Below are 27,621 nucleotides of genomic sequence, written 5' to 3'. Positions count from 1 at the left end.
TTATAGTGGCACGTAAGAGGATCGAACTCATGACCTCCGCGTTATTAGCACGGCGCTCTAACCAACTGAGCTAACAGGCCAATAAATTCTTAATATATTAATAAAAGGTTCATTCATCATCAGTTAGGTATACTCTGTGTGTCTTTAGAGAGAATGATTTAAGGTATCTACCAAGCAAGGCTATATCAGCAGCCAATTTCAATCGTCACTGTGAAGGCAATGCAAGCCAGTGATATTCATTGAGTGTTCGAGATATATTTGTAGTTTTATTGATCTGACATGATTCCCCATGGTTTGTGGTTAACTACTACTCATCATGAACTAATAGTTTCGTCATATGCTATTAATCGTGGCGGGACTCGAACCCGCAATTTTCGGATAACTACTTTCATAGAAGTCCGACGCCTTATCCATTAGGCCACACGACCTACACTTAAAGAAAGTGCTAGGATTTTGCATCTCTCATTTAACCTGCTCTTCAGTAAGGTCAAACGGAAAATTTTGGTGAACCAATAAATATTATTACTAGATTGTCTGAAAAATCGGGGCAGTTGTGGCCGAGTGGTTAAGGCGATAGACTTGAAATCTATTCCTCTCTGAGGGCGTAGGTTCGAACCCTACCAACTGCGGTGAATTGCCATTTGTTTCACATGCTAGTATTTTCTAGTGGAACAACTCATTTTCAATCGTTTACTAGTATCTCAAATTTACGCATGATTACAAATATTAACTGTGCAGTCATGGGTATCCTAGGTCCCGGGATCTATCTCGGAACCGTGGAGCCATGACCTGTTACTTGGCGTTTCCAGAAACGTGTCTATTTTTCAGAACCAGTGCCGAAATGCATTATGGCGGTCTTTGAGTGTAGTTTACAAACACAAAATGTAGTCAGAGACAAATTATAGGATGAAAGAATGTGTACCCATTTTGTTTACGAAGAATAGAAAAACGTCCGTACTTCCGTCCGTAAAAGATCTATAAGCAATCGTAAAATTTAAAAATGAACTCGAACGGAAAACTATTGCAATACCAATTATTAAGCCCGGTTAGCTCAGACGGTAGAGCGCGGGACTTTTAATCCTGAGGTCAAGGGTTCAAGTCCCTTATCGGGCGGCTAGTCTTCTGATTTTAGTTAGTATTGTTGGTTTTCCACCATTTATTATCAAGTTAATATCGTTTGAAATCATTCACCATTATGGGCAGAATTCATAGATGTTCATAGACGACAACACGAGTTCTCATGGTGTTTCTTTACGTTAATTCCTACGATGTAGAGAAAGTGCGAACCAAAAGGAAGTACATTCGGATATAGGTCGTGGAACATACCCAAATAATGAAATGAGATAGTGAGAAAGAGTATCCCTCATTGTGAGAGTAGAAAGCCTTGATATTTGATACAACTAATTGCAATAGTAAATGTATGTCCAGTTATAGAACTCGAAAGCTGTAAATAGAGTTTGTAGTTAAGATTATTCAAAAAACATGGTTTTCAAGATTGAGACGATGTCCACAGACGGTAATCGCTGTATGTTTATACAACATGGGACGTTTGGCTATCTTCTAGGTAAAAGCTTTGCAATATAACGTCATTCCTCGAATAGGAGATTCAACATATCTCAGCCTTTGTGGCCTAATGGATAAGGCACCGGCCTCCTAAGCCGGGGATTGCGAGTTCGAGTCTCGCCAGAGGTAGCGAGCAACCGAAACTATAATTATCGAAAATCGTCGTTAAATTGGCAATTACTTGTCTTTTGTTTTACTGTTTTCAAGCAAAAATTTTCATTGGTCCAAGTGTTGGGAAATCGCTGAAATGGCATGCTTAAACTTGGAAACCTTTGCCAGTGACAATTACTTGGCAGCGGAACTTATTCTGCTGTTTTACAGGTGAACTCTGACTCTCTCATCCTTCTCTGCCGTCTTCACTGGTTCCTGGAGCAACAACGCGCTGAATTCAAGACGCTGGTCATGATGGTAAGGTGCATTCTCGGCAACGTGTACTTGTTGTCTCTCATCTACTTTTAGAAACTATCTAAACCTGGCCTACGATCACAGACCTCGACTTCGATGGACCTGACTGTTCTTACCACTCGTACGGACCATTGTTGAGAGCATGCCTTATCCAGGGTCACCCCGTTGCTTAGTTTGTCTTGTCTTGTCCAGGGCCATCACATATGCTAAAGACCTAAAGACCTTTCGTTCTTCTCTCACTGTGTACTCCCCTACTGATTTTAAACTTGGATGTTCTCCCAAAAAATGACTAGAAATAACTTCTGGCGTCACTTGATCAAATGTGGTGTAGTTACATTTACCAATAAAATGCCACAAAACGCAGATAGTAGGATTCGAACCTACGCTCCAAGATGGAAACTGATTTCGAGTCAGTCGCCTTAACCACTCGGCCATATCTGCATTCACTATTTTAGCAAAATATTTCGAATCTATCAGTACCTTTTTAGAGTGGAAAATATTTAATGAAAGAATTATAGTGGCCCGTAAGAGGATCGAACTCATGACCTCCGCGTTATTAGCACGGCGCTCTAACCAACTGAGCTAACAGGCCAATAAATTCATAATATATTAATAAAAGGTTCATTCATCATCAGTTAGGTATACTCTGTGTGTCTTTAGAGAGAATGATTTAAGGTATCTACCAAGCAAGGCTATATCAGCAGCTAATTTCAATCGTCACTGTGAAGGCAATGCAAGCCAGTGATATTCATTGAGTGTTCGAGATATATTTGTAGTTTTATTGATCTGACATGATTCCCCATGGTTTGTGGTTAACTACTACTCATCATGAACTAATAGTTTCGTCATATGCTATTAATCGTGGCGGGACTCGAACCCGCAATTTTCGGATAACTACTTTCATAGAAGTCCGACGCCTTATCCATTAGGCCACACGACCTACACTTAAAGAAAGTGCTAGGATTTTGCATCTCTCATTTAACCTGCTCTTCAGTAAGGTCAAACGGAAATATTGGTGAACCAATAAATATTATTACTAGATTGTCTGAAAAATCGGGGCAGTTGTGGCCGAGTGGTTAAGGCGATAGACTTGAAATCTATTCCTCTCTGAGGGCGTAGGTTCGAACCCTACCAACTGCGGTGAATTGCCATTTGTTTCACATGCTAGTATTTTCTAGTGGAACAACTCATTTTCAATCGTTTACTAGTATCTCAAATTTACGCATGATTACAAATATTAACTGTGCAGTCATGGGTATCCTAGGTCCCGGGATCTATCTCGGAACCGTGGAGCCATGACCTGTTACTTGGCGTTTCCAGAAACGTGTCTATTTTTCAGAACCAGTGCCGAAATGCATTATGGCGGTCTTTGAGTGTAGTTTACAAACACAAAATGTAGTCAGAGACAAATTATAGGATGAAAGAATGTGTACCCATTTTGTTTACGAAGAATAGAAAAACGTCCGTACTTCCGTCCGTAAAAGATCTATAAGCAATTGTAAAATTTAAAAATGAACTCGAACGGAAAACTATTGCAATATCATTTATTAAGCCCGGTTAGCTCAGACGGTAGAGCGCGGGACTTTTAATCCTGAGGTCAAGGGTTCAAGTCCCTTATCGGGCGGCTAGTCTTTTGATTTTAGTTAGTATTGTTGGTTTTCCACCATTTATTATCAAGTTAATATCGTTTGAAATCATTCACCATTATGGGCAGAATTCATAGATGTTCATAGACGACAACACGAGTTCTCATGGTGTTTCTTTACGTTAATTCCTACGATGTAGAGAAAGTGCGAACCAAAAGGAAGTACATTCGGATATAGGTCGTGGAACATACACAAATAATGAAATGAGATAGTGAGAAAGAGTATCCCTCATTGTGAGAGTAGAAAGCCTTGATATTTGATACAACTAATTGCAATAGTAAATGTATGTCCAGTTATAGAACTCGAAAGCTGTAAATAGAGTTTGTAGTTAAGATTATTCAAAAAACATGGTTTTCAAGATTGAGACGATGTCCACAGACGGTAATCGCTGTATGTTTATACAACATGGGACGTTTGGCTATCTTCTAGGTAAAAGCTTTGCAATATAACGTCATTCCTCGAATAGGAGATTCAACATAACTCAGCCTTTGTGGCCTAATGGATAAGGCACCGGCCTCCTAAGCCGGGGATTGCGAGTTCGAGTCTCGCCAGAGGTAGCGAGCAACCGAAACTATAATTATCGAAAATCGTCGTTAAATTGGCAATTACTTGTCTTTTGTTTTACTGTTTTCAAGCAAAAATTTTCATTGGTCCAAGTGTTGGGAAATCGCTGAAATGGCATGCTTAAACTTGGAAACCTTTGCCAGTGACAATTACTTGGCAGCGGAACTTATTCTGCTGTTTTACAGGTGAACTCTGACTCTCTCATCCTTCTCTGCCGTCTTCACTGGTTCCTGGAGCAACAACGCGCTGAATTCAAGACGCTGGTCATGATGGTAAGGTGCATTCTCGGCAACGTGTACTTGTTGTCTCTCATCTACTTTTAGAAACTATCTAAACCTGGCCTACGATCACAGACCTCGACTTCGATGGACCTGACTGTTCTTACCACTCGTACGGACCATTGTTGAGAGCATGCCTTATCCAGGGTCACCCCGTTGCTTAGTTTGTCTTGTCTTGTCCAGGGCCATCACATATGCTAAAGACCTAAAGACCTTTCGTTCTTCTCTCACTGTGTACTCCCCTACTGATTTTAAACTTGGATGTTCTCCCAAAAAAATGACTAGAAATAACTTCTGGCGTCACTTGATCAAATGTTGTGTAGTTACATTTACCAATAAAATGCCACAAAACGCAGATAGTAGGATTCGAACCTACGCTCCAAGATGGAAACTGATTTCGAGTCAGTCGCCTTAACCACTCGGCCATATCTGCATTCACTTTTTTGGCAAAATATTTCGAATCTATCAGTACCTTTTTAGAGTGGAAAATATTTAATGAAAGAATTATAGTGGCCCGTAAGAGGATCGAACTCATGACCTCCGCGTTATTAGCACGGCGCTCTAACCAACTGAGCTAACAGGCCAATAAATTCTTAATATATTAATAAAAGGTTCATTCATCATCAGTTAGGTATACTCTGTGTGTCTTTAGAGAGAATGATTTAAGGTATCTACCAAGCAAGGCTATATCAGCAGCCAATTTCAATCGTCACTGTGAAGGCAATGCAAGCCAGTGATATTCATTGAGTGTTCGAGATATATTTGTAGTTTTATTGATCTGACATGATTCCCCATGGTTTGTGGTTAACTACTACTCATCATGAACTAATAGTTTCGTCATATGCTATTAATCGTGGCGGGACTCGAACCCGCAATTTTCGGATAACTACTTTCATAGAAGTCCGACGCCTTATCCATTAGGCCACACGACCTACACTTAAAGAAAGTGCTAGGATTTTGCATCTCTCATTTAACCTGCTCTTCAGTAAGGTCAAACGGAAATATTGGTGAACCAATAAATATTATTACTAGATTGTCTGAAAAATCGGGGCAGTTGTGGCCGAGTGGTTAAGGCGATAGACTTGAAATCTATTCCTCTCTGAGGGCGTAGGTTCGAATCCTACCAACTGCGGTGAATTGCCATTTGTTTCACATGCTAGTATTTTCTAGTGGAACAACTCATTTTCAATCGTTTACTAGTATCTCAAATTTACGCATGATTACAAATATTAACTGTGCAGTCATGGGTATCCTAGGTCCCGGGATCTATCTCGGAACCGTGGAGCCATGACCTGTTACTTGGCGTTTCCAGAAACGTGTCTATTTTTCAGAACCAGTGCCGAAATGCATTATGGCGGTCTTTGAGTGTAGTTTACAAACACAAAATGTAGTCAGAGACAAATTATAGGATGAAAGAATGTGTACCCATTTTGTTTACGAAGAATAGAAAAACGTCCGTACTTCCGTCCGTAAAAGATCTATAAGCAATCGTAAAATTTAAAAATGAACTCGAACGGAAAACTATTGCAATACCAATTATTAAGCCCGGTTAGCTCAGACGGTAGAGCGCGGGACTTTTAATCCTGAGGTCAAGGGTTCAAGTCCCTTATCGGGCGGCTAGTCTTCTGATTTTAGTTAGTATTGTTGGTTTTCCACCATTTATTATCAAGTTAATATCGTTTGAAATCATTCACCATTATGGGCAGAATTCATAGATGTTCATAGACGACAACACGAGTTCTCATGGTGTTTCTTTACGTTAATTCCTACGATGTAGAGAAAGTGCGAACCAAAAGGAAGTACATTCGGATATAGGTCGTGGAACATACCCAAATAATGAAATGAGATAGTGAGAAAGAGTATCCCTCATTGTGAGAGTAGAAAGCCTTGATATTTGATACAACTAATTGCAATAGTAAATGTATGTCCAGTTATAGAACTCGAAAGCTGTAAATAGAGTTTGTAGTTAAGATTATTCAAAAAACATGGTTTTCAAGATTGAGACGATGTCCACAGACGGTAATCGCTGTATGTTTATACAACATGGGACGTTTGGCTATCTTCTAGGTAAAAGCTTTGCAATATAACGTCATTCCTCGAATAGGAGATTCAACATAACTCAGCCTTTGTGGCCTAATGGATAAGGCACCGGCCTCCTAAGCCGGGGATTGCGAGTTCGAGTCTCGCCAGAGGTAGCGAGCAACCGAAACTATAATTATCGAAAATCGTCGTTAAATTGGCAATTACTTGTCTTTTGTTTTACTGTTTTCAAGCAAAAATTTTCATTGGTCCAAGTGTTGGGAAATCGCTGAAATGGCATGCTTAAACTTGGAAACCTTTGCCAGTGACAATTACTTGGCAGCGGAACTTATTCTGCTGTTTTACAGGTGAACTCTGACTCTCTCATCCTTCTCTGCCGTCTTCACTGGTTCCTGGAGCAACAACGCGCTGAATTCAAGACGCTGGTCATGATGGTAAGGTGCATTCTCGGCAACGTGTACTTGTTGTCTCTCATCTACTTTTAGAAACTATCTAAACCTGGCCTACGATCACAGACCTCGACTTCGATGGACCTGACTGTTCTTACCACTCGTACGGACCATTGTTGAGAGCATGCCTTATCCAGGGTCACCCCGTTGCTTAGTTTGTCTTGTCTTGTCCAGGGCCATCACATATGCTAAAGACCTAAAGACCTTTCGTTCTTCTCTCACTGTGTACTCCCCTACTGATTTTAAACTTGGATGTTCTCCCAAAAAATGACTAGAAATAACTTCTGGCGTCACTTGATCAAATGTGGTGTAGTTACATTTACCAATAAAATGCCACAAAACGCAGATAGTAGGATTCGAACCTACGCTCCAAGATGGAAACTGATTTCGAGTCAGTCGCCTTAACCACTCGGCCATATCTGCATTCACTATTTTAGCAAAATATTTCGAATATATCAGTACCTTTTTAGAGTGGAAAATATTTAATGAAAGAATTATAGTGGCCCGTAAGAGGATCGAACTCATGACCTCCGCGTTATTAGCACGGCGCTCTAACCAACTGAGCTAACAGGCCAATAAATTCTTAATATATTAATAAAAGGTTCATTCATCATCAGTTAGGTATACTCTGTGTGTCTTTAGAGAGAATGATTTAAGGTATCTACCAAGCAAGGCTATATCAGCAGCCAATTTCAATCGTCACTGTGAAGGCAATGCAAGCCAGTGATATTCATTGAGTGTTCGAGATATATTTGTAGTTTTATTGATCTGACATGATTCCCCATGGTTTGTGGTTAACTACTACTCATCATGAACTAATAGTTTCGTCATATGCTATTAATCGTGGCGGGACTCGAACCCGCAATTTTCGGATAACTACTTTCATAGAAGTCCGACGCCTTATCCATTAGGCCACGCGACCTACACTTAAAGAAAGTGCTAGGATTTTGCATCTCTCATTTAACCTGCTCTTCAGTAAGGTCAAACGGAAATATTGGTGAACCAATAAATATTATTACTAGATCCTACGGCTGAATACAACCCTCTTTCGCCCTAAGGGTCTTAAGGCGAAATACGAAAAGGGTGATTTTGGTGAGCGTCGTCTACAAATTCATAACAAATTAAGCACCGCCCATCAAAAATGGCTGAGACCCCGTTTTGAAATGGGAGGCGCTTATTCGAACTTTGAACTAGAAAAACACACACTTCGATTGATTTTAAAAAAAAAATAAAAAATACCATGAGGATCAGCGTGAAAAACTGATTCTCATGAAGTATGTTAAAAACAAATCGAAATTTCATGCAAAGACCCTATTGATTAGAAAATTTTTTTGGGAATTATGCACGTGTAATTTTACCCTATTTAGTCGTTTTCCTAAACAACTGGTGTTGAACTTAGTAAGAAAAACGCGTTTCGTGGCTTCCAACAACTTGTTATTTACTTTAGCCTACAACGAGATTTACATTTACATCTTACAACACCAGATGGCGAAGTACAACCCTCATTTTTTCTTGAGATTGGCTATCACAGGAGCAGGGCTAGGGAATTTGGCCACGCCTCTCGCCTTCATGGCAGTGGATACAAGTCTACAGGCCTTAACCATAGAGTAGGCCATGGTTTTTCACGCGCCAAGTATTCCGCGCAACTTAGGACGCGCGGTTTGCGCGGGCAAGTAGACTTGGGAAATTCCCCGGGGAAGTTTATTTTGTCTTGCTGTCAGAAACTCGTCAGAATAGCGGAATAGCTATTGGGATGTTTAATATGTTTTGTGCAGCATTGTGGACCAATTTAAGGAATTCAACATTATTCAGCTAAGGATATCTTCGAGACATACTCATCAATCAGCCGCTGACAATCAATTTAACATGCACACCTATGGGAAAATCGGGTGCTGTAGTTTTGCGGTAGCTGGGATTCTGCATCTTTGCACCACAGTTTTTATTTGTCTTTACCTACACCCAGTTGAAGTTGCTCATCAAGAAGAAAAACACACAATAGGATTGCATTATATTACAGTCAGTTCATTTGTCTTGCTAGCAGTCAGTTGTCTAATATCTCGACTGTTGTTTCAAGAACAACATTACCAAGTAAGAAATTAATGTACTAAAATAGCAAAGAACATGTTTGATTTTATATTCTTTAATGCAGATTGTTTGGAGATCATTATTACTTGGAATTGGTCAAGCATTTGGAATAACAATTGCATTATGTTGTAGTGCAAACTATACCTCTCTTGGATGGTAATGCATATGCATTTCATATCAGATTCAGGCATAATTTAAGAATCTATTTTTGTGATTACAGGTACATCTTGATTATGTCCTTTTTCCATTTCTCTGAGTTTGTTGTCACCTCAGTAATCAGGCCCCAAAATTTAAGTTTGGAAAGCTTCTTGCTCAATCATAGTAAAGCATATGGTATTGCAGCATTAATATCTTGGATTGAATATTGGACTGAGTTTTGGCTGTTCCCAGGTATCACATTCACATTGATCAAATTGTATTATGTTCTTTTATTTGATATTAATAGTTGCCTTTTTTTCTATTCAGGCTTTAAAAATGCTTACTGGATAAGTATGCTAGGTCTCCTTCTTTGTATTGGAGGAGAAGTTTTAAGGAAGACTGCAATGCTGACAGCCTTTCACAACTTTGATCATCTGATCAGAACTCGCCGAGAAGAACAACATCAACTTGTTACTACTGGAATTTACAGCCTATGCCGTCATCCAAGCTATGTCGGTTGGTTTTATTGGTCCATCGGTACGCAAATCATTTTGTGTAATCCTCTGTGTGCCGTTGCTTATACGTTTGCATCATGGAAATTTTTCCATGAACGTGTGTTTGAAGAAGAAGTAACTCTTCTCCACTTCTTTGGTCGTGATTATGTTGCGTATCAGTCAAAAGTGCCTACTGGTTTACCATTCATTCACGGTTACAATATGTAATAAGTCATACTCCCCTGCTGAAGACTCGTAGTTCAATTTCACTTCCAGCTGCAATACGAGTAATGAATTGTACATTTTTGCTGTCTATGACCTAAATGGTTAGTATTAGGTTAATAAAAAGTGTGGTGTGATGGTAAAACTTGAGAATAACACTTGTAAAGAAAAAAAAAAACTTATGAAAAAGTTGATTTCCTCTTGTTTAACGTTATGATCGAGTCATGTAAATAAATAACCCTTTGTAAGACAGCGAACGTACAAAATAAAACACGATCATAACGAGGTAAAAGAAGTATATTTCATTGGGGAAAAAAAACAAGCCGAATACAGCACACATCTATCGACGGGAATGACGACTTTTGAATTCATCTTCATAATCCTGCCTGTGTCTACTGCTCTTACTTTTCCCTTGATCATCTGGATATTTAGGGTCACGTCCTTTGTCTTCTGGAGTTCTGGTTCTTCTTCTTCTTTCAGTTCGTTTCCCTTCGTTGGATTCAGTGCGGCGTCGACCCTCTTGGCGAGAATGTTCTTCCTTGCGAGAATGATCCTCTCTACGAGAATATTCTTCCTTGCGAGAATGTTCCTCTCTGCGAGAACGCTCAATTCTTTTAGGTCGATCTTCACGAGAACCATCGTCAGCATGTTTGCTACTAGGTTTACTGTCTTCGCGAGGTTTGTCAGTCGAACGACTCACAGACTTCGAGGTTCTATCATTTGAACGACGGTTTGACCGAGAAGTTTTCTTTTTCGTTTTTCCGTCTGAGGACGATGATGAAGATGTTGATGACGATGATGAAGACGAAGATGATGATGACGAGGAAGATGAAGACGACGATGAACTTGAATCTGAATCAGAATCTTCCAATAACAACTGTGCAGCGGCAGCTGACAATGAGGACACTGGTGCTGGAACAGTAATTGGCGGCGGCTTAGGGTGAGTCCGAAGATGTTCCCGAAGTTCGTCTCTACATAATTGAAACGTCCCATCCAACGCAACACAAAATTATTAATTAATCTTAAAGAATCTATCAACGAGATAGACAAAACTTACGTCAACCCTCCTAGACCGATGGAAGTAAAGAAATTAATGGCAAATCGAGTGTTGCGAGGATCATCGCGAGGGAAAACTCCTTCAAAATACGGTTGCAAAGTCCTAAAACGAAAATATTAAAAAAATTAAATTGGTGACGTATAACCAAACAAGATGTTTAAAAAATAGTTGGTGCACTGACGGGTCTTTGAGGCGAAGATTTAGCTTGCTGAGACCCATGTACTCTGCCATTTCTTGAAATAAAATTTTAAGAAATATTCTCGAAGAGCTTGTAGTATCTTCTTCAGTTAGTCGAATGTTAGCCATCACTTGCCAACTGATGGCATCTGTGAAAAGTAAATGGGCAAACATTTTGGCTACATTGCGAAGCTTGTTAGTATCCAGCCGATGAATTGTGTCGTATGTATCATGAAATATTTGCTCGAATGGTGGTATGTATGCCTTATTAATCTGGCAAAATCTCTAATACACCGAAAAGAAAATTGATATACTTGAATAGTTTTTTATTTAATAAGAAATCGTACCTGGGCTAAAAGGCCGAAAAATTTTTCATACGTCCTTTGTTGGGTGCAGCAATCCAAGATCATATGGCATAACTCAGTTTCTTGTCCAGGTTTCATTTGCATTTTCATCATTTTATGGGCACATTCATTGTGATCTAAACTGCTCTGAATAGTAAGGTAAATAACGCGTCGAAGAGCAATAAGGTTTGTCTCCGTCTCGTCAACAATATCGCCTTGTTCTAAAAAAACAAAATTAAAAACATACAAATTGAATCGACCCAAGTAAAAGTATATGCTATTCTTACCTTTTGCTTCCTCCTCCGAAGCACTATCTCCATCAGATTCATCATTTTCTTCTCCAGAACCGTCTGATTCGCCCGAATTATCTCCAATAATTTCTGTTTTGACAGCTTGGTACTTTTCTTCGTTGGCTTCATAATCCGGGTCGTGCTTGAAAACATCTACAAAAATACGCGAAACAGTTAGTGGTATCAAAGTGGAGATAGACATATAAAATCTACTATTAACAGTTTAAGAAAAGCACGGAACTTGGGGCTCATTACAGTCAAAGATTATTTTAAAAATAAATAAAAATTTAAGCCCAGTAAACTAACTTGGTAGATTGAGGAATACAGATATTTTTTAAATCCATTAATAGCAACTTATTACTCAACATATCCTGGAGATCCAATTCTTCTTCTTGTATCGACATCAAATGAGTGAATTGATCTTCTTCTTCCACCAAATCCAAATCTTCCACGATAGCAGGGTTGTCCTTAAAGCCATCCTTTCGTACTTGAAACATTACTTCAATCATGTACTTCACGCGTTTGTCTAAGTCAGCTTCGTGTAAAACATGACGGAGGCGATCGAAGACAGCAGTTAATCCTCGAGGGGAGACTTCACCTAACTTTTGACCACATTCTTTCAAAAATCCAACCGCGACTTCAACTGAATCATCAGTTGCATTTTCTAACAGAAGAGTTAAAATTTCTAGAGCCAAAAGCTCATGTGCCTAAAATACCAAGAAAAATTTTCAGTGCATTTGAAAAACAAAACATGAGAGCAAAATTTCAATATTACCACTTGTTGGTTCACCAGATGTGCTATGAATCTTGTCGAACTCATACATATTTGTTTGTCATTTCGACGAAACCCACGGCGAAATTGAAGAATAAGGCGAGATAATAGCAGTTCACCTATGTTAGGAAACTGAAACATCAACAAATGTGATGTGAATTAAATTAAATACATGAATTAATATAAATCACGTTTATACTTTGGAATTGATTAATGCAGCAAGGGCTGCATAGACATGTGTAAATGTTGGTGATGCAGCTTGTGCCTGAATGATGGACCTAGTTAGAAGACCACGTCCCCTAACAATATTTTCTTTGAACAAGGATGTTATAATCAATGGGATATTTGACACATTGACTTTATTGATTAATCCATGAATGGATTTTTTGAGAGCCTCCCAAGATAAACGCTGAAAAGCTAAGCTTGACTTGTCAGTTATTTGGGCTTGCATCATTCTTAACTTGGCAGGAGGAATGTAAGCTCCTCCGGTTCGTGTCAGCACTGGATCCATTTCTTTAACTCTCTTAGGCTCTTTAGTATCCTCTTCATTTAAAGGACCTTGTTCACTAGTTTTTCTGTCATCCTTTTTCAATTGATTTTCTCTTTTTCTTGAATGTTGATCTTGTTCTCTTGAATGTTGTGTGTAGTTATCTCTAGGGCCTTCATCTCCCCAATAGCGTGTGCCTATTTCATAGTTTTTTTTCCTGATAAAAAAATGAATATGAAGTAAATTAATTTGTTACTTGTAACACTTTTGGTACAGTTGTCTACCTTTCTCTTCTGTATTCCTCCTCTGAACTATACCGTCGTTTCCGAATATTGCTATCGGGCTTTGCTGGAGCTTTTTCGTCTCGTTCATCTTCCAAATCATCGTCGACTTCTTCTAAGAAATTTACGGGTAAACCAACAGCTTTGACGACACTTTCCATCTGAAGGATTATTGTGACAGATGAAGGGAAATTAATTTGAAAATATCACTTAACAGATGTTATACTGTTTGGATGAATAGAAAATTGCAATCGCAACACGCTGAGAAACAACTGCTTTTTTACGTTTGCTTCCTTGGCTTAATGCCTATTGCCATATTGCGGTATTGCCGTTTGCTTACAATTCTACCACTAATGCGCCACCTGCGTTTGGGCAGCTTGTTCGATTTCATTGGTTGTCGGCTTGTCGCCTTATGCCTTATCGGGTTTATCGCAAAGGCAGGCAAAGAGACAAACGTGACAAAAAATAAGAATTAAGAATCTTCTTGTAATCAACCACTTCCTCATTAATGAAAATTTGTTTAAAATTTATTGGAAAAGGAATAATTGAATAAATATTCTGCCCCGAGCAGCGAGCAACCATCAAATACTTTTTGGACTTTTTCGATAACTTGTTTAAATTGTTTATCAGCTTTGTGGCAGCGTTAAGCGCTGAGCCTTCTCAGGTCTTCGTATTTCGTGTAGAATTTTTAAAATAGTTACTGGTGAAATCAGAGTTATAAAGGATCGTTAAAAGAATAATTATTTCAATTTTTGAAATATTTTCGCATGTTTTCGCTAGTCCTGCGAGTTCCTAGTTTTAAAATAGGTATTACTAACCGCTATGAAACAATAAAAACAGGCAGCCACGAAGATTTGTTAAAGAGATTTCATACTTTCAATTGAAATTATGTGGTAAAAAATCATTAAGCATTTTTTCTAAAAGTCGAATCCGTCTGAAACCACTGTTTAGAGGAATGAATGAGCTGGCAACATGTCAAAGATGTCAGCGCCCACGGTTTAATAGGGAGGGCGCATTTGACAAGGGGCCTGCCTACCGCTAACATTTGTTTGCCACTCCTCCATGCAGTTTATCCTATGTGTATAGAAGAATTTCAAAAAGCTCCGCGAAGGAGTTCGTGCCTCTTGTGATCGTAGTAAGATAACAAAAAAACAAAAAAAAAAAATGCGCAGAGTGCTTGGGATACACTCATCGTGCATCGTGATATGTTCTAATTTTGTATTTGTTTCCTCTTCAGATAAACAATAAAAATTTTAAAACGCCGGAGAGAAGACGTCATGGACGTCGAAGACGAAAATATCAGCACGTTAATGGCCATGGGATTTCCGGACATCGGAGAAATCAAACGAGCTTTACGTTTAGCCAAGAATGATCTAAATGAAGCAGTTGCTATCCTCACCAATGATCAGTCAGTGTCATCTTATGGACCTGTTGCTGACTTAAACATCGATGTTGACATGAAAGAGGTAGCTGGTGTTTCCAAAGGATCCAGCGAAGATGCTTCTGTGTCTGAAGTAAAGCCTATTTCATCTATTATGTCAATGTAAAGCATTTTTCAACACTTACATTTTTATCTCTTAGAGTGGAAATGATGGCTTCCCTGAAACCCACCTGTATGAATTAGAGTCTAGAGTATTTACAGATCAATGGTCTATTCCTTATAAAAAGGATGAAAGTTTGCATAAATGCTTAGCAGCTGCGACAAAACTAATAGAAGAAGGTAGGTTATATCTTGTGAATTTTGTGTTTTTCTATTACACACATTAATTTTTAATCCAATTAAGGTGTTTGGGAGAATGATGAAAACATGCAGAGGTTTTTGAATAAATGCATGCCAGAGGCATTCAGAAAGTTGTTAAATTCTGGAGCAGTGCAGAGGTGGAACTCTGAAATTCAAAAAGGAATCTATAATATGCTGGAGCTATTCATAGATCTTCTTGTTGTTCGCATGAAGCACAAACCAGTTCCTGTTCAAATGCTTAACCAGGTATTCTCACTTGCCTGTGATTTAGACTGTGAATGGAATTGCAAGAATAAAGGACAACAGAGTGAGGAAAAACACTGGGAAGATTTATTTGGACCAGGTGAAATATTTGCAAGGTCGCCGGAAAATTTTAATCAGGTATTTTTATCGTTATATTGACCCTCCCATATTCCTGGTGTATATTTAATTACTGTATTATGCATTATATTGTGGTAACTGGTATCAAATTAGTTAATACATCTTTTATTCATCAAGGATCCATATGGTTGGCTTGTGGACCTTTTGAATCATTTTGGAGCCAAAAATGGATTCGGCATGATGCAAGATAGCTTTGAAGAAGATCTTGATCCAGTTTCCATGGCTGCGATATTAAGACCATTAGGAAACTGTGCCGAATTGTTAAATCCATCTGCTGTGTGTCCCATGCTTACAAAATGTGTGGAGTATGCTGTTAATCATGTTACGATGATTGAAGATAAAGATTTAAAAAACAAGGTCAGTATTAACATTTCGACGTGTAGCACAGAATTTACAAACTCGAATTCTTAGGATATCGGAGCTGTCCTTGAACTACTAGTTGCGCTAAAGTTACTCTGCAAATGTTTATGGCCTGACCTTGCTGACAGAATGAACAACATTCGCCTTGAGGTGATCCTACGCATGCTGAAAACACCTCATTTTAGCACACGAATGAATGCTCTGAAAGTAAACAAAAAGTTTATTACTATGTCATCAGTTCAAACCTGTAAAAAAAATTATATTTTTAAGGAAGTTTCAAAGTTAGTGGAGGAAGCTGAATCCACGTCGCCAAAGAAATCTTCTATTCCAGGAGATCAGCTGGCAGAATGGTTGTCTGATCATCAGGTGTTGTCGGTTGCTCTGGAAGGCAATATTGACCACGTACAGTACACCGATCGGATTAAAGGTAATTTAAAGTTCTTATTTTCTCTTAAATGTTTTTGGAAATTTTTATTTTGCGAATTTGTTTTTCATCGCATCGTGATAAACGTTTTGCACTTTTTACGAAGGTCTTGTCGAATTTTTGGGTCCACGCCTAAGCTCGGATGAGTTGAGTCAAATCTGGGCAATGGGAGAAAAAAGTTTTCATGTCGTGGATAATCTACATGGTGTTCTTGCCGCTGCTGCTCCCAAACTTGCCCCGGCTCAGTTGGATCATTTGTTGCTGCTCGTTCAAGAGGTATGTTTTATTTTTTTATTTATGGCTTGTTTTCTGATAAGAGTTAAGATTTGAATTTTAAAACGTTTTACAAACTAATCATTGCAGGTTTATCAAAGATTTTGTTTTTAAAAATTTATTTAGAAATGGCAGCGCAATTCCAACGATCGAATGAGAGAAAAGTTACTCAGCTTTCTTGGCCAGCTTGGTAAAGAATGTCGAGTATCTAAAACGGGTTCAAAGATATTGGAAACATTATGGGATTTAGCCCGCTATACCGGACTTCCATGTCACTTAGTTGAGAGAGCACTCGATGAGCATTTGAGTGTGTTGGCTGAAATACCGAACAAAGAGCAATTAAGAAAAACATATGTTTTGCGCTGCATCGACGATTTGAAGAAAGGAAATCAGGTAAAGTTTTTTAAAAATCAGAATTACTTTATGTTTATTTATTTAATTAATCAACTTCCAATGTTATATTTCTGTAGGGTACACTCCCACTGCTTCGTCATTTGTTGAATGTTGCTCGGAGCATGGTAAAAGGGAGTGGGACTTACCACAAACCTGACAAAACTGCTTTAGCAGAGTGGAACACTAATCACGAAATTGTTAAACTATTGCTAGTTTCACTTGGAAAGTGCCATTCTCAGGCAGTTGCTTCAGCTAAAGTTTTGTCTCAGTCCTTAACCCAAGAGACGATTGCGGATACCAGATATGGGTATCGACATGGACAGCTTATTCAAGCTCACCTTGATTTGTTGCAATTACTATTGAAGGAAGCTGACTTATACCTTCCGTGGGCTAGGTGCAAGGAATTGTGGGACACTCTTGTGACAAACCCAGATGCATGTGAAGCTGACAGAGAGGTTTGTGTTTCTGAATTAAATAAAAATTCATTATTTTATCTTAATTATTTTTTGTCAGTGTTGTTTTCAATGGTTTGCATCGTGCTTGGGAGACATGCAGCCTGATACGCAAAGTGCTCTTTTCCGCGAAAAAATTTTGAAGAGTAACCCTGCCCAACTTACTCTGAGAGGTTTTGAGTGTGTTAAAACTTTCTTTGAATCCGTGAATGTGTCGGATGGCAAAATGCGAAGATTTGGAACACAAGCGGTACGGTATTTTTCTCATCATTGTTCTTCCAACCATATTTAATACGATTTATCTTAGTATTAATTCATAACTAATTCTTTGACTGTTGGCTTGTAATAGATGGTTGAAAAATTGGACCCTATTGGCACTGACTATTTTTGGCAAGTAGCTTTGGAGTCTCCAAATGAAGACTTAGCAAAAGAAGCCATGGGGCATATTTTAGATATCTCGTATTTACATCTTGCTCCCCGGATGAAAAAGGATCCTGCGACTTTGCATAAAAAGTTTATTAATGATTGCTATAAGCGATTAGAGACCCAAGTTCCATGTTCCAAAGCCACATCTTCAAACACGCCTGCAATTTCTCTTGTTCAGCTGTCGTCGTTGACACCCGACAAAAAGTAAGTGATTTGGTTTCAATGTAATTCAAGAACATCTGTTTAAAAATTCTGTTTTTAGATCTGGTTGTCTTCAGCACATCAGGCGGTTGTTAGAACTTGTCGAAAAATATATAAGTGTCATAGAAGAAACCCATCCAGCTCCAAGAACAATTTTGCCTCATGGACTATCATTTAAAGGAGAACCAATAGGATTACACATAAAAACGGAAGATTCCAAGACGGACATTGATTTACTGGTAAAACAAACTGCATGGCAAATTGAAGTTCCATCTAATTAAATTATGAATTTCAGGTTCATAGTCACGAAACGGTATGGGCTGTCAAACAAAAGATAGCATCGCTTCTACGCCTCAACGCCGAACAAATTACTTTGGTCATAGGCGATCGCCCTTCTCCTCTAGGTAAATAAGATATAGGGAGTAGAATATCATTTAAGTTTCGTAATACGAAATAAACCTCGATGTTGTACTTAATGTTTTGAAATTAGGTCGAGAACAAAAGTCGTTGAGTCAACTCGGTTGTACGGACAAGCAAACTTGGGTTGTTAAATCAACGTCTGGGGCTGGGGCTGTGTCTGGTGGTGCGCAGCTAACTGAGGTATGTTTTGAAATCCTCAGGTTGCGCCCAAGATTCGATTCGTTATTCCATACACTGTATCTTCCTGTGAACTCAGTTGAAAGAAAATTGGGATGAATTGCCAAACACTCCATCACCCGTTGTTGGAGCCTCTCCGTCAGATACGGTTGAAACCGAAATGGAAGAGGCATCCAGCCTTAGCACATCGAATACCTCCGCTGCTCGAATGTCTTTCCACATTGAACAGGAGCGATCCTTGCCTGGCATTGTTATGGCTAACGGTGGCCAAGTCTTTACCATGCTTTATCAACTTTCGGAAATTGATGATCTTAAGTAATACTTTTCATTTGCCTTCTTAGTGTTAAGCTACAATTCTTATGCCTACATATTTGTGTAATTTTTAGGATTCAAGAAACTATTCGAAGGCTATTACATTTGATTCCGACGGATCCTGCAGTCCTAGAAGTTCTGGAAAAAGTTGCCTCGAGACGATCTGCTGCGTCTGCATTTTCGACCGCTGCTTCGTTTGACGTTGATATACGTCCACGGCCTTCGGTTGGAAGTTTAAATGCTCTCAGTGCCAGTAATACTGCTTCAACATCACCATTTGCACGTGCTACTGCACCCACAGTTGTTGGCCATGCAGCTATTGCGACATCACCGACGAAAAGTGGGTGCTGAAAGTTTATGTTTGATTTGATTTATTAATTATTATAACGATTGTTTGCATTTTAAGGCATACCCTCACTTTCTATTTCTCATAAGCCAAGTGGGTTAGCTAGTAATATACGCTCTGCAAGCTTTCGCCGTGCGCCACAACAACTTTCAGTTGCCGATAAGAACGATTCTAAGGAATCTGTGGAGGACATGCTCAGAGGATTACTGAATCCAACAGCTCCACTCATGTCTCCTTTCCGTGTACTTTATAATCTTGAGGTAAGTAACCAGGAAATTAATCTCGCGGATATCGATTATTCATCAGAAAATATCCATCGTAGGTTTTGTCTGGACGATTAATGCCAACATTTTTCGACATAACTACCCTGAACAAGACCAACGTCTTCAAGCAAGAATTTCTATTGGCTTGTGGATTAAACTTCGTGTCTCGAGTTCTTCGCAAGGATTATTTTTCGCAAGATGTCAACTATGAAATCCGACAAGGATGCTGCTTGATTGCTCTTCAATTGGCCCGCTTTTTGTTGTGTGGTGAAGTTGATGAAGCAGCTTCAAGTATGGCAATGAAAACCCAAATGACTCCTTCCAAGTTGCAGTTAACGCCGACGAAAATGACGCCTACGAAAATTTCACCTATTCGTCAGACTACGCCTATTAAAATTCAACTTTCTCCTGTAAAGCTGCAATCCGTCACCACTTCCTTGAGCTTTTCGTGTAGCCCCGTCAAAGAAATTTCTTTGGAAACGGCAAAAGCAGCCTTGCAAGTATTGCAAACCTTGAGCGAAGCTGAATTTCTTGATATGATTTCCTGCTTCGTTCGCGTATGCTGGGCAGCCGCTGCAGGAAAGTTGTACCTCGCCGCCGCACCTGGGTCATCACCTTTGCCGAACAAGGACGGTGGTGGTCAGTCGATTGATAGTGGCACTGGCACTGGCAGCAATATCAGCGTCGCATCATCTCTACTCAATCCCGGCAGACGAAGTCGTCAGAGTAGTACGGGTAGCACAAGTAGCAGTAGCAGTTGCGGAGATACCGATACTGCCGGTCTGTACTTTGGGATTTGCGCTTCCAACAAAGAACTCTGCAGCAAAGATGTTCTCATTGCCTGTGAAGCTCTTGAGTTGCTGATTACTTGTCTAGAGGTGCGAGGGACAAAAGAGCTCGCAGCTTTTTTTTCCTTCCCCTATGTTAAAGGTAAATCTCGCTTAACGAATGTCTTATTTCATCCTCAAAACTTGATTTATTCAATTTCTTTCCAACAGATTTCATCATAGATATACTTCTTGGTTGTGCCAGTTCAGAAGTGCGAGACAAAGCTTCTGCTCTGTTTTTTAGACTTAGCCAAGCACAAAGTCAGTCCAGTAAACATCCACTAACTCAGGTACGATTATAAAGCGGAGGGGATAAGATTGAATAGTAATCAAATATTTTATTTCATAGATTTTAGTCAAAGCTCCAGTCCCACTATGGATAACATCGTGTACAACGCGAGGGGCATCGCAGCGACTATTATCGCAGTGCAGTCAATATTTCAATTTGCGGTGTCGACTCTTGTCGTCACTGACGGTAGCTGATCAGCGCAGTTTAGGACTAGTGGCTGTATCTATGCTAAACGATGAAGTTGGATGGCTGTCCAATTTCACTCCGTACAGTGGAACTTCATCGATCGAGATGGAGCAAGCCGACAATGCCTTGCTAGCTGGTCATTTAAATGTGGTGAGAGGACTCCTCAACTGTGATGGTGTAAGTACGACGCTCAAAAATTTTCGAAAAATAATATTACTAAATTTTATCGTCATAAAATTCATTTCTTAATTTAATTTTTTTCCAATGGTATTTCAGGTAAACCGAAAAGAAGCAGGGAAACTATTAATACCAGACCTTCTTAATCAATATCTCTTTCCGGCATCAAAATTAATTGCCGAAGGATTAAAACGTGCTAGTTTCTTGTCTACTCCAACAAATATTAATCCTAAATGCAGTCAATCGGAATCGCGCCTTGCTGCATATGCATTGATCATTGAGTTGGTTGTTGAATGTAAGGAGAATCTTGAAGCTGTGGTCAAACAACTGATATCCATGCACCATCGATTCAACCCAGATTTGGCTAAAGAATTTGAGGTAATCATTTCATTTTTTGTGACTGCCTTCAACAACCAGCATTCGTATATTCTGAGTGATCGCTAATTTATCACTTAGAGTCAGCTCGAAAAAAAAAATCCGTACGCTGAATTTTTATAATTTTCTTTTTTAATTTGAATCTAGTTTGAACCAGCAGTGGAAGGTCGAGCGGCCTGTAATTTCGTGGGGTTAAAAAATGCAGGCGCAACTTGCTATATGAACTCTGTAATCCAGCAGTTATATCTCATCCCAGGCATCAAAGAGAGCATTTTGGCAATCGACGATGAAGATTCGGACGAAGACACGCTTTTCTTCCAGTTTCAAATGGTCATGGGACACTTACAGGTATATATTGTTATTGAAGCATTCAATTCATGCATAGAAGTTTGTTGAAACTATTTTCGAAATTTTTTATAGGATTCCAAACTTCAGTACTATGAGCCAGAGAAGTTCTGGCGTTGCTTACGCCTTCGAGGCCAACCTGTCAATGTTCGTGAACAACAAGACTCTTTTGAGTTTTTCACACACTTGGCTGATAGTATTGACGAACATCTTTTCAGAAATGAGCGTGAAAAACTTTTTCAAAACACTCTTGGTGGCGTTTTTAGCGATCAAATGATTTGCAAAGAATGTCCACATCGCTATGAAAGAGAGCAAATTTTCCTTGCTCTCAATCTGACAGTGAAAAGTCACAATCTACTTGATTCACTGGAGCAGTTTGTTAAAGGAGAACTTTTAGAAGGAGATAATGCTTATTTCTGTGAAGAGTGCGGCGTAAAGGTAGGTGGAAGAATCAGCTTAATTGTGTATTTTATGAATTTCTACATATTAGTTATTTCCCCATTAGAGAAATACAGTTAAACGCATGTGCATCAAGACATTGCCTTCAACCTTGGTTATTCAGCTGAAGCGCTTCTACTACGATTGGGATGCAGGAAGGTCACTCAAGTTCGATGACTACTTTCAAGTACATTTCCCTTTGTCGATTAATTTACGTAGTTTAATAGTTTTAACTTTTTCCCTTTCTTTTGTAGTTTCCATGGGAATTGGATATGGCACCGTACACGTCAGAAGGCATTCAAGAGCGAGAACGAACCGACAGTCCTGGTGTTGATGTTACTACAGCAACTACATCTAAAAATCGCAATAGTTTGACTTTAAAGAGTACGCGTATGTCTTCAAGCAATTACGAGCTTGTTGGCGTCGTTGTACACAGTGGACAAGCCAGCGCTGGACACTACTACTCCTTTATTAAAGAAAGAAAACGTTCGGAAGATCGTTCCGGTCGTAATCGATGGCTGAAATTCAATGATACAACCGTTGAAGAATTCGATATGAATGATACAACTCTTGAAGCTGAATGCTTCGGTGGAACTTACAAAGCAAAGAGTTATGATACAAGTAATAGTTGTTTCGTCCTTGAAATTAATTTATTTCCTCACCGCTTGTCCTTTCTTTGTCATCCTACACCTTTTCTCTACATTCCTTTTTTACTTATTTTTTTAAATAATTTTATGTCATATTATCTTTAGCGAATGGATTTCCGGAAACACGACAACGATATTGGAACGGCTATATTCTGTTTTATGACAGAATCGAAGATCCCATGAAAACTCCGCGAACTCCTCGTAAGGGAACAAGCAGCTCTGGAGCAAATTCTAGCATTGTGACTAGAAGCCGATCTTTCCGAGCAGCAGGATCCTTATCCTCTACGCCTAACAAACTTTCATCAGCTTCGGTAATTACGCATACTGGCTCAAACATCATTAATTGCAGAACCTCTCAAAATCTATTCATTGTCACCAGATTGGATCTGTTCCGCAACGTGACAGTTTAAGCCAATTGTCTGAATTGCTGAACCACGGTGAAAGGCAAGGCCTTTTTGGAGGAAAAATGCCCGCCCAAGTGCAACAAGCAGTGAGAGAAGAAAATCTTCGTTTTTTGAAATCTCGGGACGTTTACTGTCCGGACTACTATGAATTTATCTACGAATTATGTCAAGTAAGAGGCAAATTTTATTGATTTTTATTATTTTGGATTAAAAAAAAACCTTTTTTTTTTTTTTTGTAAATAGGCCAATGCAACCAAGAAGACTGCATCCAATTCATGTGCAGTACCATCCGTAAATCTTGCCCTTCACTTTTTGTGCCACACTTATTTACGAATTCGAGCTAAAGAATCCAGCCGCCTCTCTTCTTGGGTCGACCTAATCAATAGCTACACATCATCTTACAAAGAGTGTTCAATGTGGGCCATTGATTTTTGGTCAGGGGAAGAAGGAACTAAGCATATTAGATCCTTTCTGCTGGAGTGTCCTTCTCGAAATGTACGCCACCAGTTTTCAAAGATATTGGAAAATTCGTTGTCGAGTTTTTTTAGTCATGGAGGGGAGACGGTAATATTGTCCTTTGCTTTTTATTTTTAACCAATGTTAAACTTTTTTTGAATTTTATTTTGAATTTTATTTTGAATTTCAGAATCAACCGTGTCTAATAAAATTACTGGAATCGTTGCTGTCCATGTTGGATAAAGATGTCCCTGATAATTGCAAAACATGCTCGCAATTTTTTTATCTTCTATCAACTTATGCAAATATGGTATTTAATAATTTATTTTTTTTTTTATTTATAAAATAAGTTTTAAGATAAAATTTATTTCCAAGGGAGTTGACCAGTGTCAACATTTATTTCAACTTGGTGCTTTCCGTAAGCTCCTCGTGTTTCTGTTGGGAGCAGACAGAGTCGGATTCAATCCTCCATCACCAGTTTTATCCCCCCGAGAAAATAATTCGAAGCCAACACCAACCGGACAAAAAAGTCTTGCCATACCTATGCCAGCACCTTCCCCTACCTCTACACTGCAAAGAAGGTGGAGTCAAACGCAGGCAAAGGATTTCCATGATCTCCATACAACACTGGCAACAATGATCCTTCATTGCGATTTGCAAGCCCAAAATTCCAGCATCACAGCCTGTGACAATACTGGTAGGCTTCCTACACCACCGGAAGTAACTTCAGTGCTGTATGGACAAAGTTCCGTATTTTACTTTCAGGTAATTGCCAAAAAAAAAAGAAACATAGATTCAATGTTATTTACGTTAAATCGTCCTCATCATACAGGAATTAGTCGTTGCGTGTTGCCATTTAAATAACATAAGTGGTGAATCATCATTGATCCGAATGCTGTTGTATATTGCTCGGGGACAGCTGGATTTCTCGCGGACTCTGCTTCGTGAAACATTGGTTTGTTTGATAATCAATGATAAAATTTAGAAAAAATTATGTAACTTGGTGTATATTTATATAGCACCAGTGCGCGGTTGTTTCGGCTAGTGAATTGAAAAATTTGGCGCAGCTTCTCCAAGAAATTTTGGTACTTGATGAATTTGTTTTCTTAATTTATTATTGAGGACTTTTTAAACCTTACTTCTGCCTTTAATGAATGTTCTAGGTTTTGGAGGATGGTCTGCAGTTTAACCGACTTCAGTGCGTTATTGATGGTTTTACTGACAAGGACGGCCAGTCTGTTGAAGGCGTTTTAGGTAAAAATAAAAATAAATAAATAGCATACAGTCTTAAGTTTCGACAGTTTATTTAACAATGGTGTACGCATTTTCTCTTTTTTTTTTGTTCAATCGATTGCATTGCATGTTATTTTTATTTAAAAGTTTCTTGAATTTATTACTGAAGATGTTTAACAAATTTTCTTTTTTTCTAGCCTTAATACAATCGCAACAAAGCAACGACAGCAGGCGGGCCTATCAGCTAATGAAATTTTTAGTTAGTCTTGCAAATCGCCTTCAAATTGCAAAAGACTACCTGTTGCAATCACCATGCAAGTGGCAGTGGTCAGTCAATTGGTTGAAGCAAAAGATTGAGCAAAGCTACTGGTCACCCCACGCTGATCTTAGCAATGAGAATTCCAACACACGAATATTTCAACGAACAACATCTGCTCAGGTAGACAATATTTATTGCTGTGTTAACTCTAAGTTTGTTTTTACTGATTTTTGGTCCGTTAAAATTAGGTTACATTGGAAGAGGCTACAGCACTTCTGACCGAGTTTGAATCGTCGGACATGGAAACCGAAACGGATCTTGATTTTGGGTTAGCGCAGTCTATTGAAACTGATGAGACATCTACTACCCAAGAATCTACTTCTAAATCAAAGTGTCGTTTTAGCTTAGGTCCCTCTTGAATTGGCCACGAAGCTCACTTCAAGTTGGGTAAAAAATGATGCTAGCAATTGTCGATGTTGTGAATTTCATCATTCTTGTCGACAAAACGCATTTGCCTTTTGTTAAACAGTCCGAATCCTCTCCCCAAAACTGTCTGAACATGTGCCAATTACATGTCCGCCTCGGTTAAGACACACGGATGTGAAACCCTTTCTTTGAAGCTACGAATTACCTTCTAAGTAATGAAAAAATACAGTTTCAGTAACTAATGACGAAGCTCGTTTTTCTGCATAGAATTTAACTTTTTCAAGTATTTTAAAAAATTACGCAAGTGATAGCAACTGTAAAAAGAAACGACACATTTGAATTCTTCTTTTTATTTGTTGTATTTCAGTGTTGGAGACGATTTGCATGGTATGTTACTGAGGTTTCCGCCCAGCACGAAAATTTTTTTCAATCTCAAATTGTTTTACGTCAGCCCGTTCTAGAAAAGCTTGCCTTTCCAAAAATCCCTTTTTGCCTTGATTAAAAGATTTCAGATCTTCCGCAATTCCTTCATCAGTTTTAAAGCGATCCCAATCCAGCTTTGATTTTTCCAATGTGCTGAGCTTTGCTTTTTTACTTGACAGTTGACTGGTAAAGCTAGAAAGGCCCCCAGATTTTAAAGCTGGAGGTCTTTTTCCTTTTATTTCTTGGGAATTTAATGGTCCAGTTTTCTTAACTTCTTCTGGGATTCTAAATTTAAAAATAGAATATTATACATATTAATTTACAGAAAAAAGTGTGTGATCCAGGAAAAGCCCAGTCAACTTAAAATGCATTGATGTGTTTCAAATTACTCGATTTCTTCTCCAGCAAATTTATAGACTGTAGATGTTGTAGGTTTGGTTACAATAGGTGCAACAGTCTCTTTTAATTCTTTTGTGTCAGTTCCCTCCTTGAAACTTGCCCATATACTGTCAATCCTTTGTTTTTTATCTTCATCATTATCAGTATTTTTTAATTTATCTCCTTCATCTGGTTCTTCAGAAACTTTTGTTCTACAAAACAAATAAAATGTAAATGTAAGGCACAACATAAAACCATAAATAAAGATTGTTATAGATTGCCTACTTTTTTAATTTATTCTTTTTTAAGGGACGTTTTCTCTTTTTGGAAGAGCTTTGTTCTCCAGCGTCATCACTTTCATTGTTAGAAATTTGTTCAGCTTCATCTGATAATTCTTCAACATCACTCTCAGCACCTGGAAAATGTAACAACTAAGATATTGTGATAGATAGACATACTTTGGAGCCAATTACCTGTAGGAATGTAATCATCATCACTGGAATCTGAGGAAAAATCTTCTTCATTCATTTTGAGAAATATCTAGGTTTCACCTGTGGTTTCACTTATAACTCAATCGCTTAACATCAACCAACTCATCGAGACTCAAGTCTCTAACCAGCAACAGCAATGAAGCTTCAACAAAACTAGCCGCCGTACATCAAAAATTGAATACAAATTCGTCTGCTTGCGTTGATCCATATTGTCACGGAGAAGAATAAAAGGAGAAGCCAATCATCATTCCAGTGCGGTCGACGCACTGAAATTTAGTTCATGAATTTCCGCTAGATGCCAATGAACGTTCTTAAAGAGCTTTTCATTTTCATTTTCACTACCTCACCCGCACATTTAAACCATTTAAAAAACGATACAGCCTTGGAATAAATAATTCGATTACTTCATTGTTTATTTGTGTATCCCCACAATGTCATCAGTCATTTCAGTCAGGTTTTTAGTTGTGATCGGTTTCAGTTGCGGTGGCATGCGCCTTATGAAATTCGTTGGATAACCAATTTCCTGTGAAACACATATAATAAGCAACAAAATCCTTGAATTGCCGAGAAATCAACTACAAACATCTAACTGCATTTGCACTTACTGCCATTAAAAGAAAAGTGCGATCGCTTTCGAATTTCCTAAAAAAAAAAGGAACCGTGGCGCACCGCTGACAAAAAAAAAATAATGAAAATATCAGAAAGAGAAAAACTTTTTGGGGAAGGTGGTAACCCGAGGCCATCACCCACTCCCCACTCTTTTGCCCTCCCTTTCTTCCACCCACAAGCGAACGAAGAGAAAGCTC

The 27,621-nt window shown here is 38.8% G+C and overlaps 4 protein-coding genes and 18 non-coding genes across 23 annotated transcripts; 11 read left to right on the top strand and 11 right to left on the bottom strand.

Annotated features, from left to right (window-relative positions):
* Positions 1–344: 344 nt before the first annotated feature.
* On the bottom strand, positions 345–428 carry Trnar-ucu. Its single transcript is given in 2 exon segments — positions 345–380; positions 392–428. It is a non-coding gene; the product is annotated as a tRNA-Arg (tRNA).
* Positions 429–547: 119 nt separating this feature from the next.
* Trnas-uga lies at positions 548–629 on the top strand. The gene has a single exon. It is a non-coding gene; the product is annotated as a tRNA-Ser (tRNA).
* Positions 630–1,040: 411 nt separating this feature from the next.
* On the top strand, positions 1,041–1,113 carry Trnak-uuu. Its single transcript has one exon. It is a non-coding gene; the product is annotated as a tRNA-Lys (tRNA).
* A 506-nt stretch (positions 1,114–1,619) lies between these two features.
* Positions 1,620–1,692, top strand: Trnar-ccu. The gene has a single exon. It is a non-coding gene; the product is annotated as a tRNA-Arg (tRNA).
* Positions 1,693–2,327: 635 nt separating this feature from the next.
* On the bottom strand, positions 2,328–2,409 carry Trnas-cga. The gene has a single exon. It is a non-coding gene; the product is annotated as a tRNA-Ser (tRNA).
* A 77-nt stretch (positions 2,410–2,486) lies between these two features.
* On the bottom strand, positions 2,487–2,560 carry Trnai-aau. Its single transcript has one exon. It is a non-coding gene; the product is annotated as a tRNA-Ile (tRNA).
* A 264-nt stretch (positions 2,561–2,824) lies between these two features.
* Trnar-ucu lies at positions 2,825–2,908 on the bottom strand. The gene is given in 2 exon segments: positions 2,825–2,860; positions 2,872–2,908. It is a non-coding gene; the product is annotated as a tRNA-Arg (tRNA).
* Positions 2,909–3,026: 118 nt separating this feature from the next.
* Trnas-uga lies at positions 3,027–3,108 on the top strand. Its single transcript has one exon. It is a non-coding gene; the product is annotated as a tRNA-Ser (tRNA).
* Positions 3,109–3,519: 411 nt separating this feature from the next.
* Trnak-uuu lies at positions 3,520–3,592 on the top strand. The gene has a single exon. It is a non-coding gene; the product is annotated as a tRNA-Lys (tRNA).
* A 506-nt stretch (positions 3,593–4,098) lies between these two features.
* Trnar-ccu lies at positions 4,099–4,171 on the top strand. The gene has a single exon. It is a non-coding gene; the product is annotated as a tRNA-Arg (tRNA).
* A 636-nt stretch (positions 4,172–4,807) lies between these two features.
* Positions 4,808–4,889, bottom strand: Trnas-cga. The gene has a single exon. It is a non-coding gene; the product is annotated as a tRNA-Ser (tRNA).
* A 77-nt stretch (positions 4,890–4,966) lies between these two features.
* Trnai-aau lies at positions 4,967–5,040 on the bottom strand. The gene has a single exon. It is a non-coding gene; the product is annotated as a tRNA-Ile (tRNA).
* Positions 5,041–5,304: 264 nt separating this feature from the next.
* Positions 5,305–5,388, bottom strand: Trnar-ucu. Its single transcript is given in 2 exon segments — positions 5,305–5,340; positions 5,352–5,388. It is a non-coding gene; the product is annotated as a tRNA-Arg (tRNA).
* Positions 5,389–5,506: 118 nt separating this feature from the next.
* Positions 5,507–5,588, top strand: Trnas-uga. Its single transcript has one exon. It is a non-coding gene; the product is annotated as a tRNA-Ser (tRNA).
* A 411-nt stretch (positions 5,589–5,999) lies between these two features.
* Trnak-uuu lies at positions 6,000–6,072 on the top strand. Its single transcript has one exon. It is a non-coding gene; the product is annotated as a tRNA-Lys (tRNA).
* Positions 6,073–6,578: 506 nt separating this feature from the next.
* On the top strand, positions 6,579–6,651 carry Trnar-ccu. The gene has a single exon. It is a non-coding gene; the product is annotated as a tRNA-Arg (tRNA).
* A 635-nt stretch (positions 6,652–7,286) lies between these two features.
* On the bottom strand, positions 7,287–7,368 carry Trnas-cga. The gene has a single exon. It is a non-coding gene; the product is annotated as a tRNA-Ser (tRNA).
* A 77-nt stretch (positions 7,369–7,445) lies between these two features.
* Trnai-aau lies at positions 7,446–7,519 on the bottom strand. Its single transcript has one exon. It is a non-coding gene; the product is annotated as a tRNA-Ile (tRNA).
* A 1,054-nt stretch (positions 7,520–8,573) lies between these two features.
* On the top strand, positions 8,574–10,110 carry LOC124344397 (protein-S-isoprenylcysteine O-methyltransferase-like). The gene is made up of 4 exons (XM_046797936.1): positions 8,574–9,033; positions 9,095–9,186; positions 9,251–9,420; positions 9,496–10,110. Exons 1-4 carry the CDS (start codon positions 8,812–8,814, stop codon positions 9,888–9,890), a joined length of 879 nt encoding a protein of 292 aa, XP_046653892.1. The 5' UTR covers positions 8,574–8,811; the 3' UTR covers positions 9,891–10,110.
* Positions 10,111–10,165: 55 nt separating this feature from the next.
* Positions 10,166–13,619, bottom strand: LOC124344396 (pre-mRNA-splicing factor CWC22 homolog). 2 transcript variants are annotated; one of them, XM_046797933.1, is made up of 9 exons: positions 13,519–13,619; positions 13,296–13,453; positions 12,724–13,228; positions 12,528–12,656; positions 12,114–12,459; positions 11,466–11,905; positions 11,123–11,403; positions 10,942–11,043; positions 10,166–10,855 (listed from the first exon to the last, which is right to left on the bottom strand). In XM_046797933.1, exons 2-9 carry the CDS (start codon positions 13,451–13,453, stop codon positions 10,225–10,227), a joined length of 2,592 nt encoding a protein of 863 aa, XP_046653889.1. In that variant the 5' UTR covers positions 13,519–13,619; the 3' UTR covers positions 10,166–10,224. The 2 variants fall into 2 exon arrangements, with proteins under 2 accessions (XP_046653889.1, XP_046653890.1); XM_046797934.1 differs by having other exon boundaries at positions 11,466–11,683; positions 11,750–11,905; positions 13,296–13,617.
* Positions 13,620–14,296: 677 nt separating this feature from the next.
* LOC124344463 (ubiquitin carboxyl-terminal hydrolase 24-like) lies at positions 14,297–25,768 on the top strand. Its single transcript, XM_046798014.1, has 36 exons — positions 14,297–14,427; positions 14,530–14,806; positions 14,874–15,012; positions 15,077–15,414; positions 15,532–15,771; positions 15,826–15,981; positions 16,045–16,201; positions 16,305–16,474; positions 16,598–16,864; positions 16,942–17,319; positions 17,378–17,566; positions 17,666–17,946; positions 18,005–18,182; positions 18,239–18,347; positions 18,434–18,543; positions 18,620–18,855; positions 18,927–19,192; positions 19,259–19,458; positions 19,521–20,391; positions 20,460–20,578; positions 20,638–20,940; positions 21,040–21,318; positions 21,463–21,663; positions 21,736–22,098; positions 22,166–22,285; positions 22,353–22,719; positions 22,851–23,056; positions 23,125–23,319; positions 23,393–23,713; positions 23,796–23,915; positions 23,981–24,370; positions 24,438–24,560; positions 24,625–24,690; positions 24,769–24,859; positions 25,036–25,277; positions 25,346–25,768. Exons 2-36 carry the CDS (start codon positions 14,570–14,572, stop codon positions 25,514–25,516), a joined length of 8,199 nt encoding a protein of 2,732 aa, XP_046653970.1. The 5' UTR covers positions 14,297–14,427; positions 14,530–14,569; the 3' UTR covers positions 25,517–25,768.
* Positions 25,769–25,863: 95 nt separating this feature from the next.
* Positions 25,864–27,008, bottom strand: LOC124344468 (craniofacial development protein 1-like). Its single transcript, XM_046798022.1, has 4 exons — positions 26,798–27,008; positions 26,610–26,739; positions 26,336–26,536; positions 25,864–26,231 (listed from the first exon to the last, which is right to left on the bottom strand). The coding sequence occupies exons 1-4, from the start codon at positions 26,850–26,852 to the stop codon at positions 25,916–25,918; spliced, it is 702 nt and encodes a 233-aa protein (XP_046653978.1). The 5' UTR covers positions 26,853–27,008; the 3' UTR covers positions 25,864–25,915.
* Between the last annotated feature and the right edge of the window lie 613 nt (positions 27,009–27,621).

The sequence above is a fragment of the Daphnia pulicaria genome, chromosome 6, assembly GCF_021234035.1.
Source record: "Daphnia pulicaria isolate SC F1-1A chromosome 6, SC_F0-13Bv2, whole genome shotgun sequence".
Classification (NCBI taxonomy): domain Eukaryota; kingdom Metazoa; phylum Arthropoda; class Branchiopoda; order Diplostraca; family Daphniidae; genus Daphnia; species Daphnia pulicaria.
The sequence above is the reverse complement of the archived record's forward strand: the minus strand, read 5'-3'. Positions and strand labels throughout refer to the sequence as shown.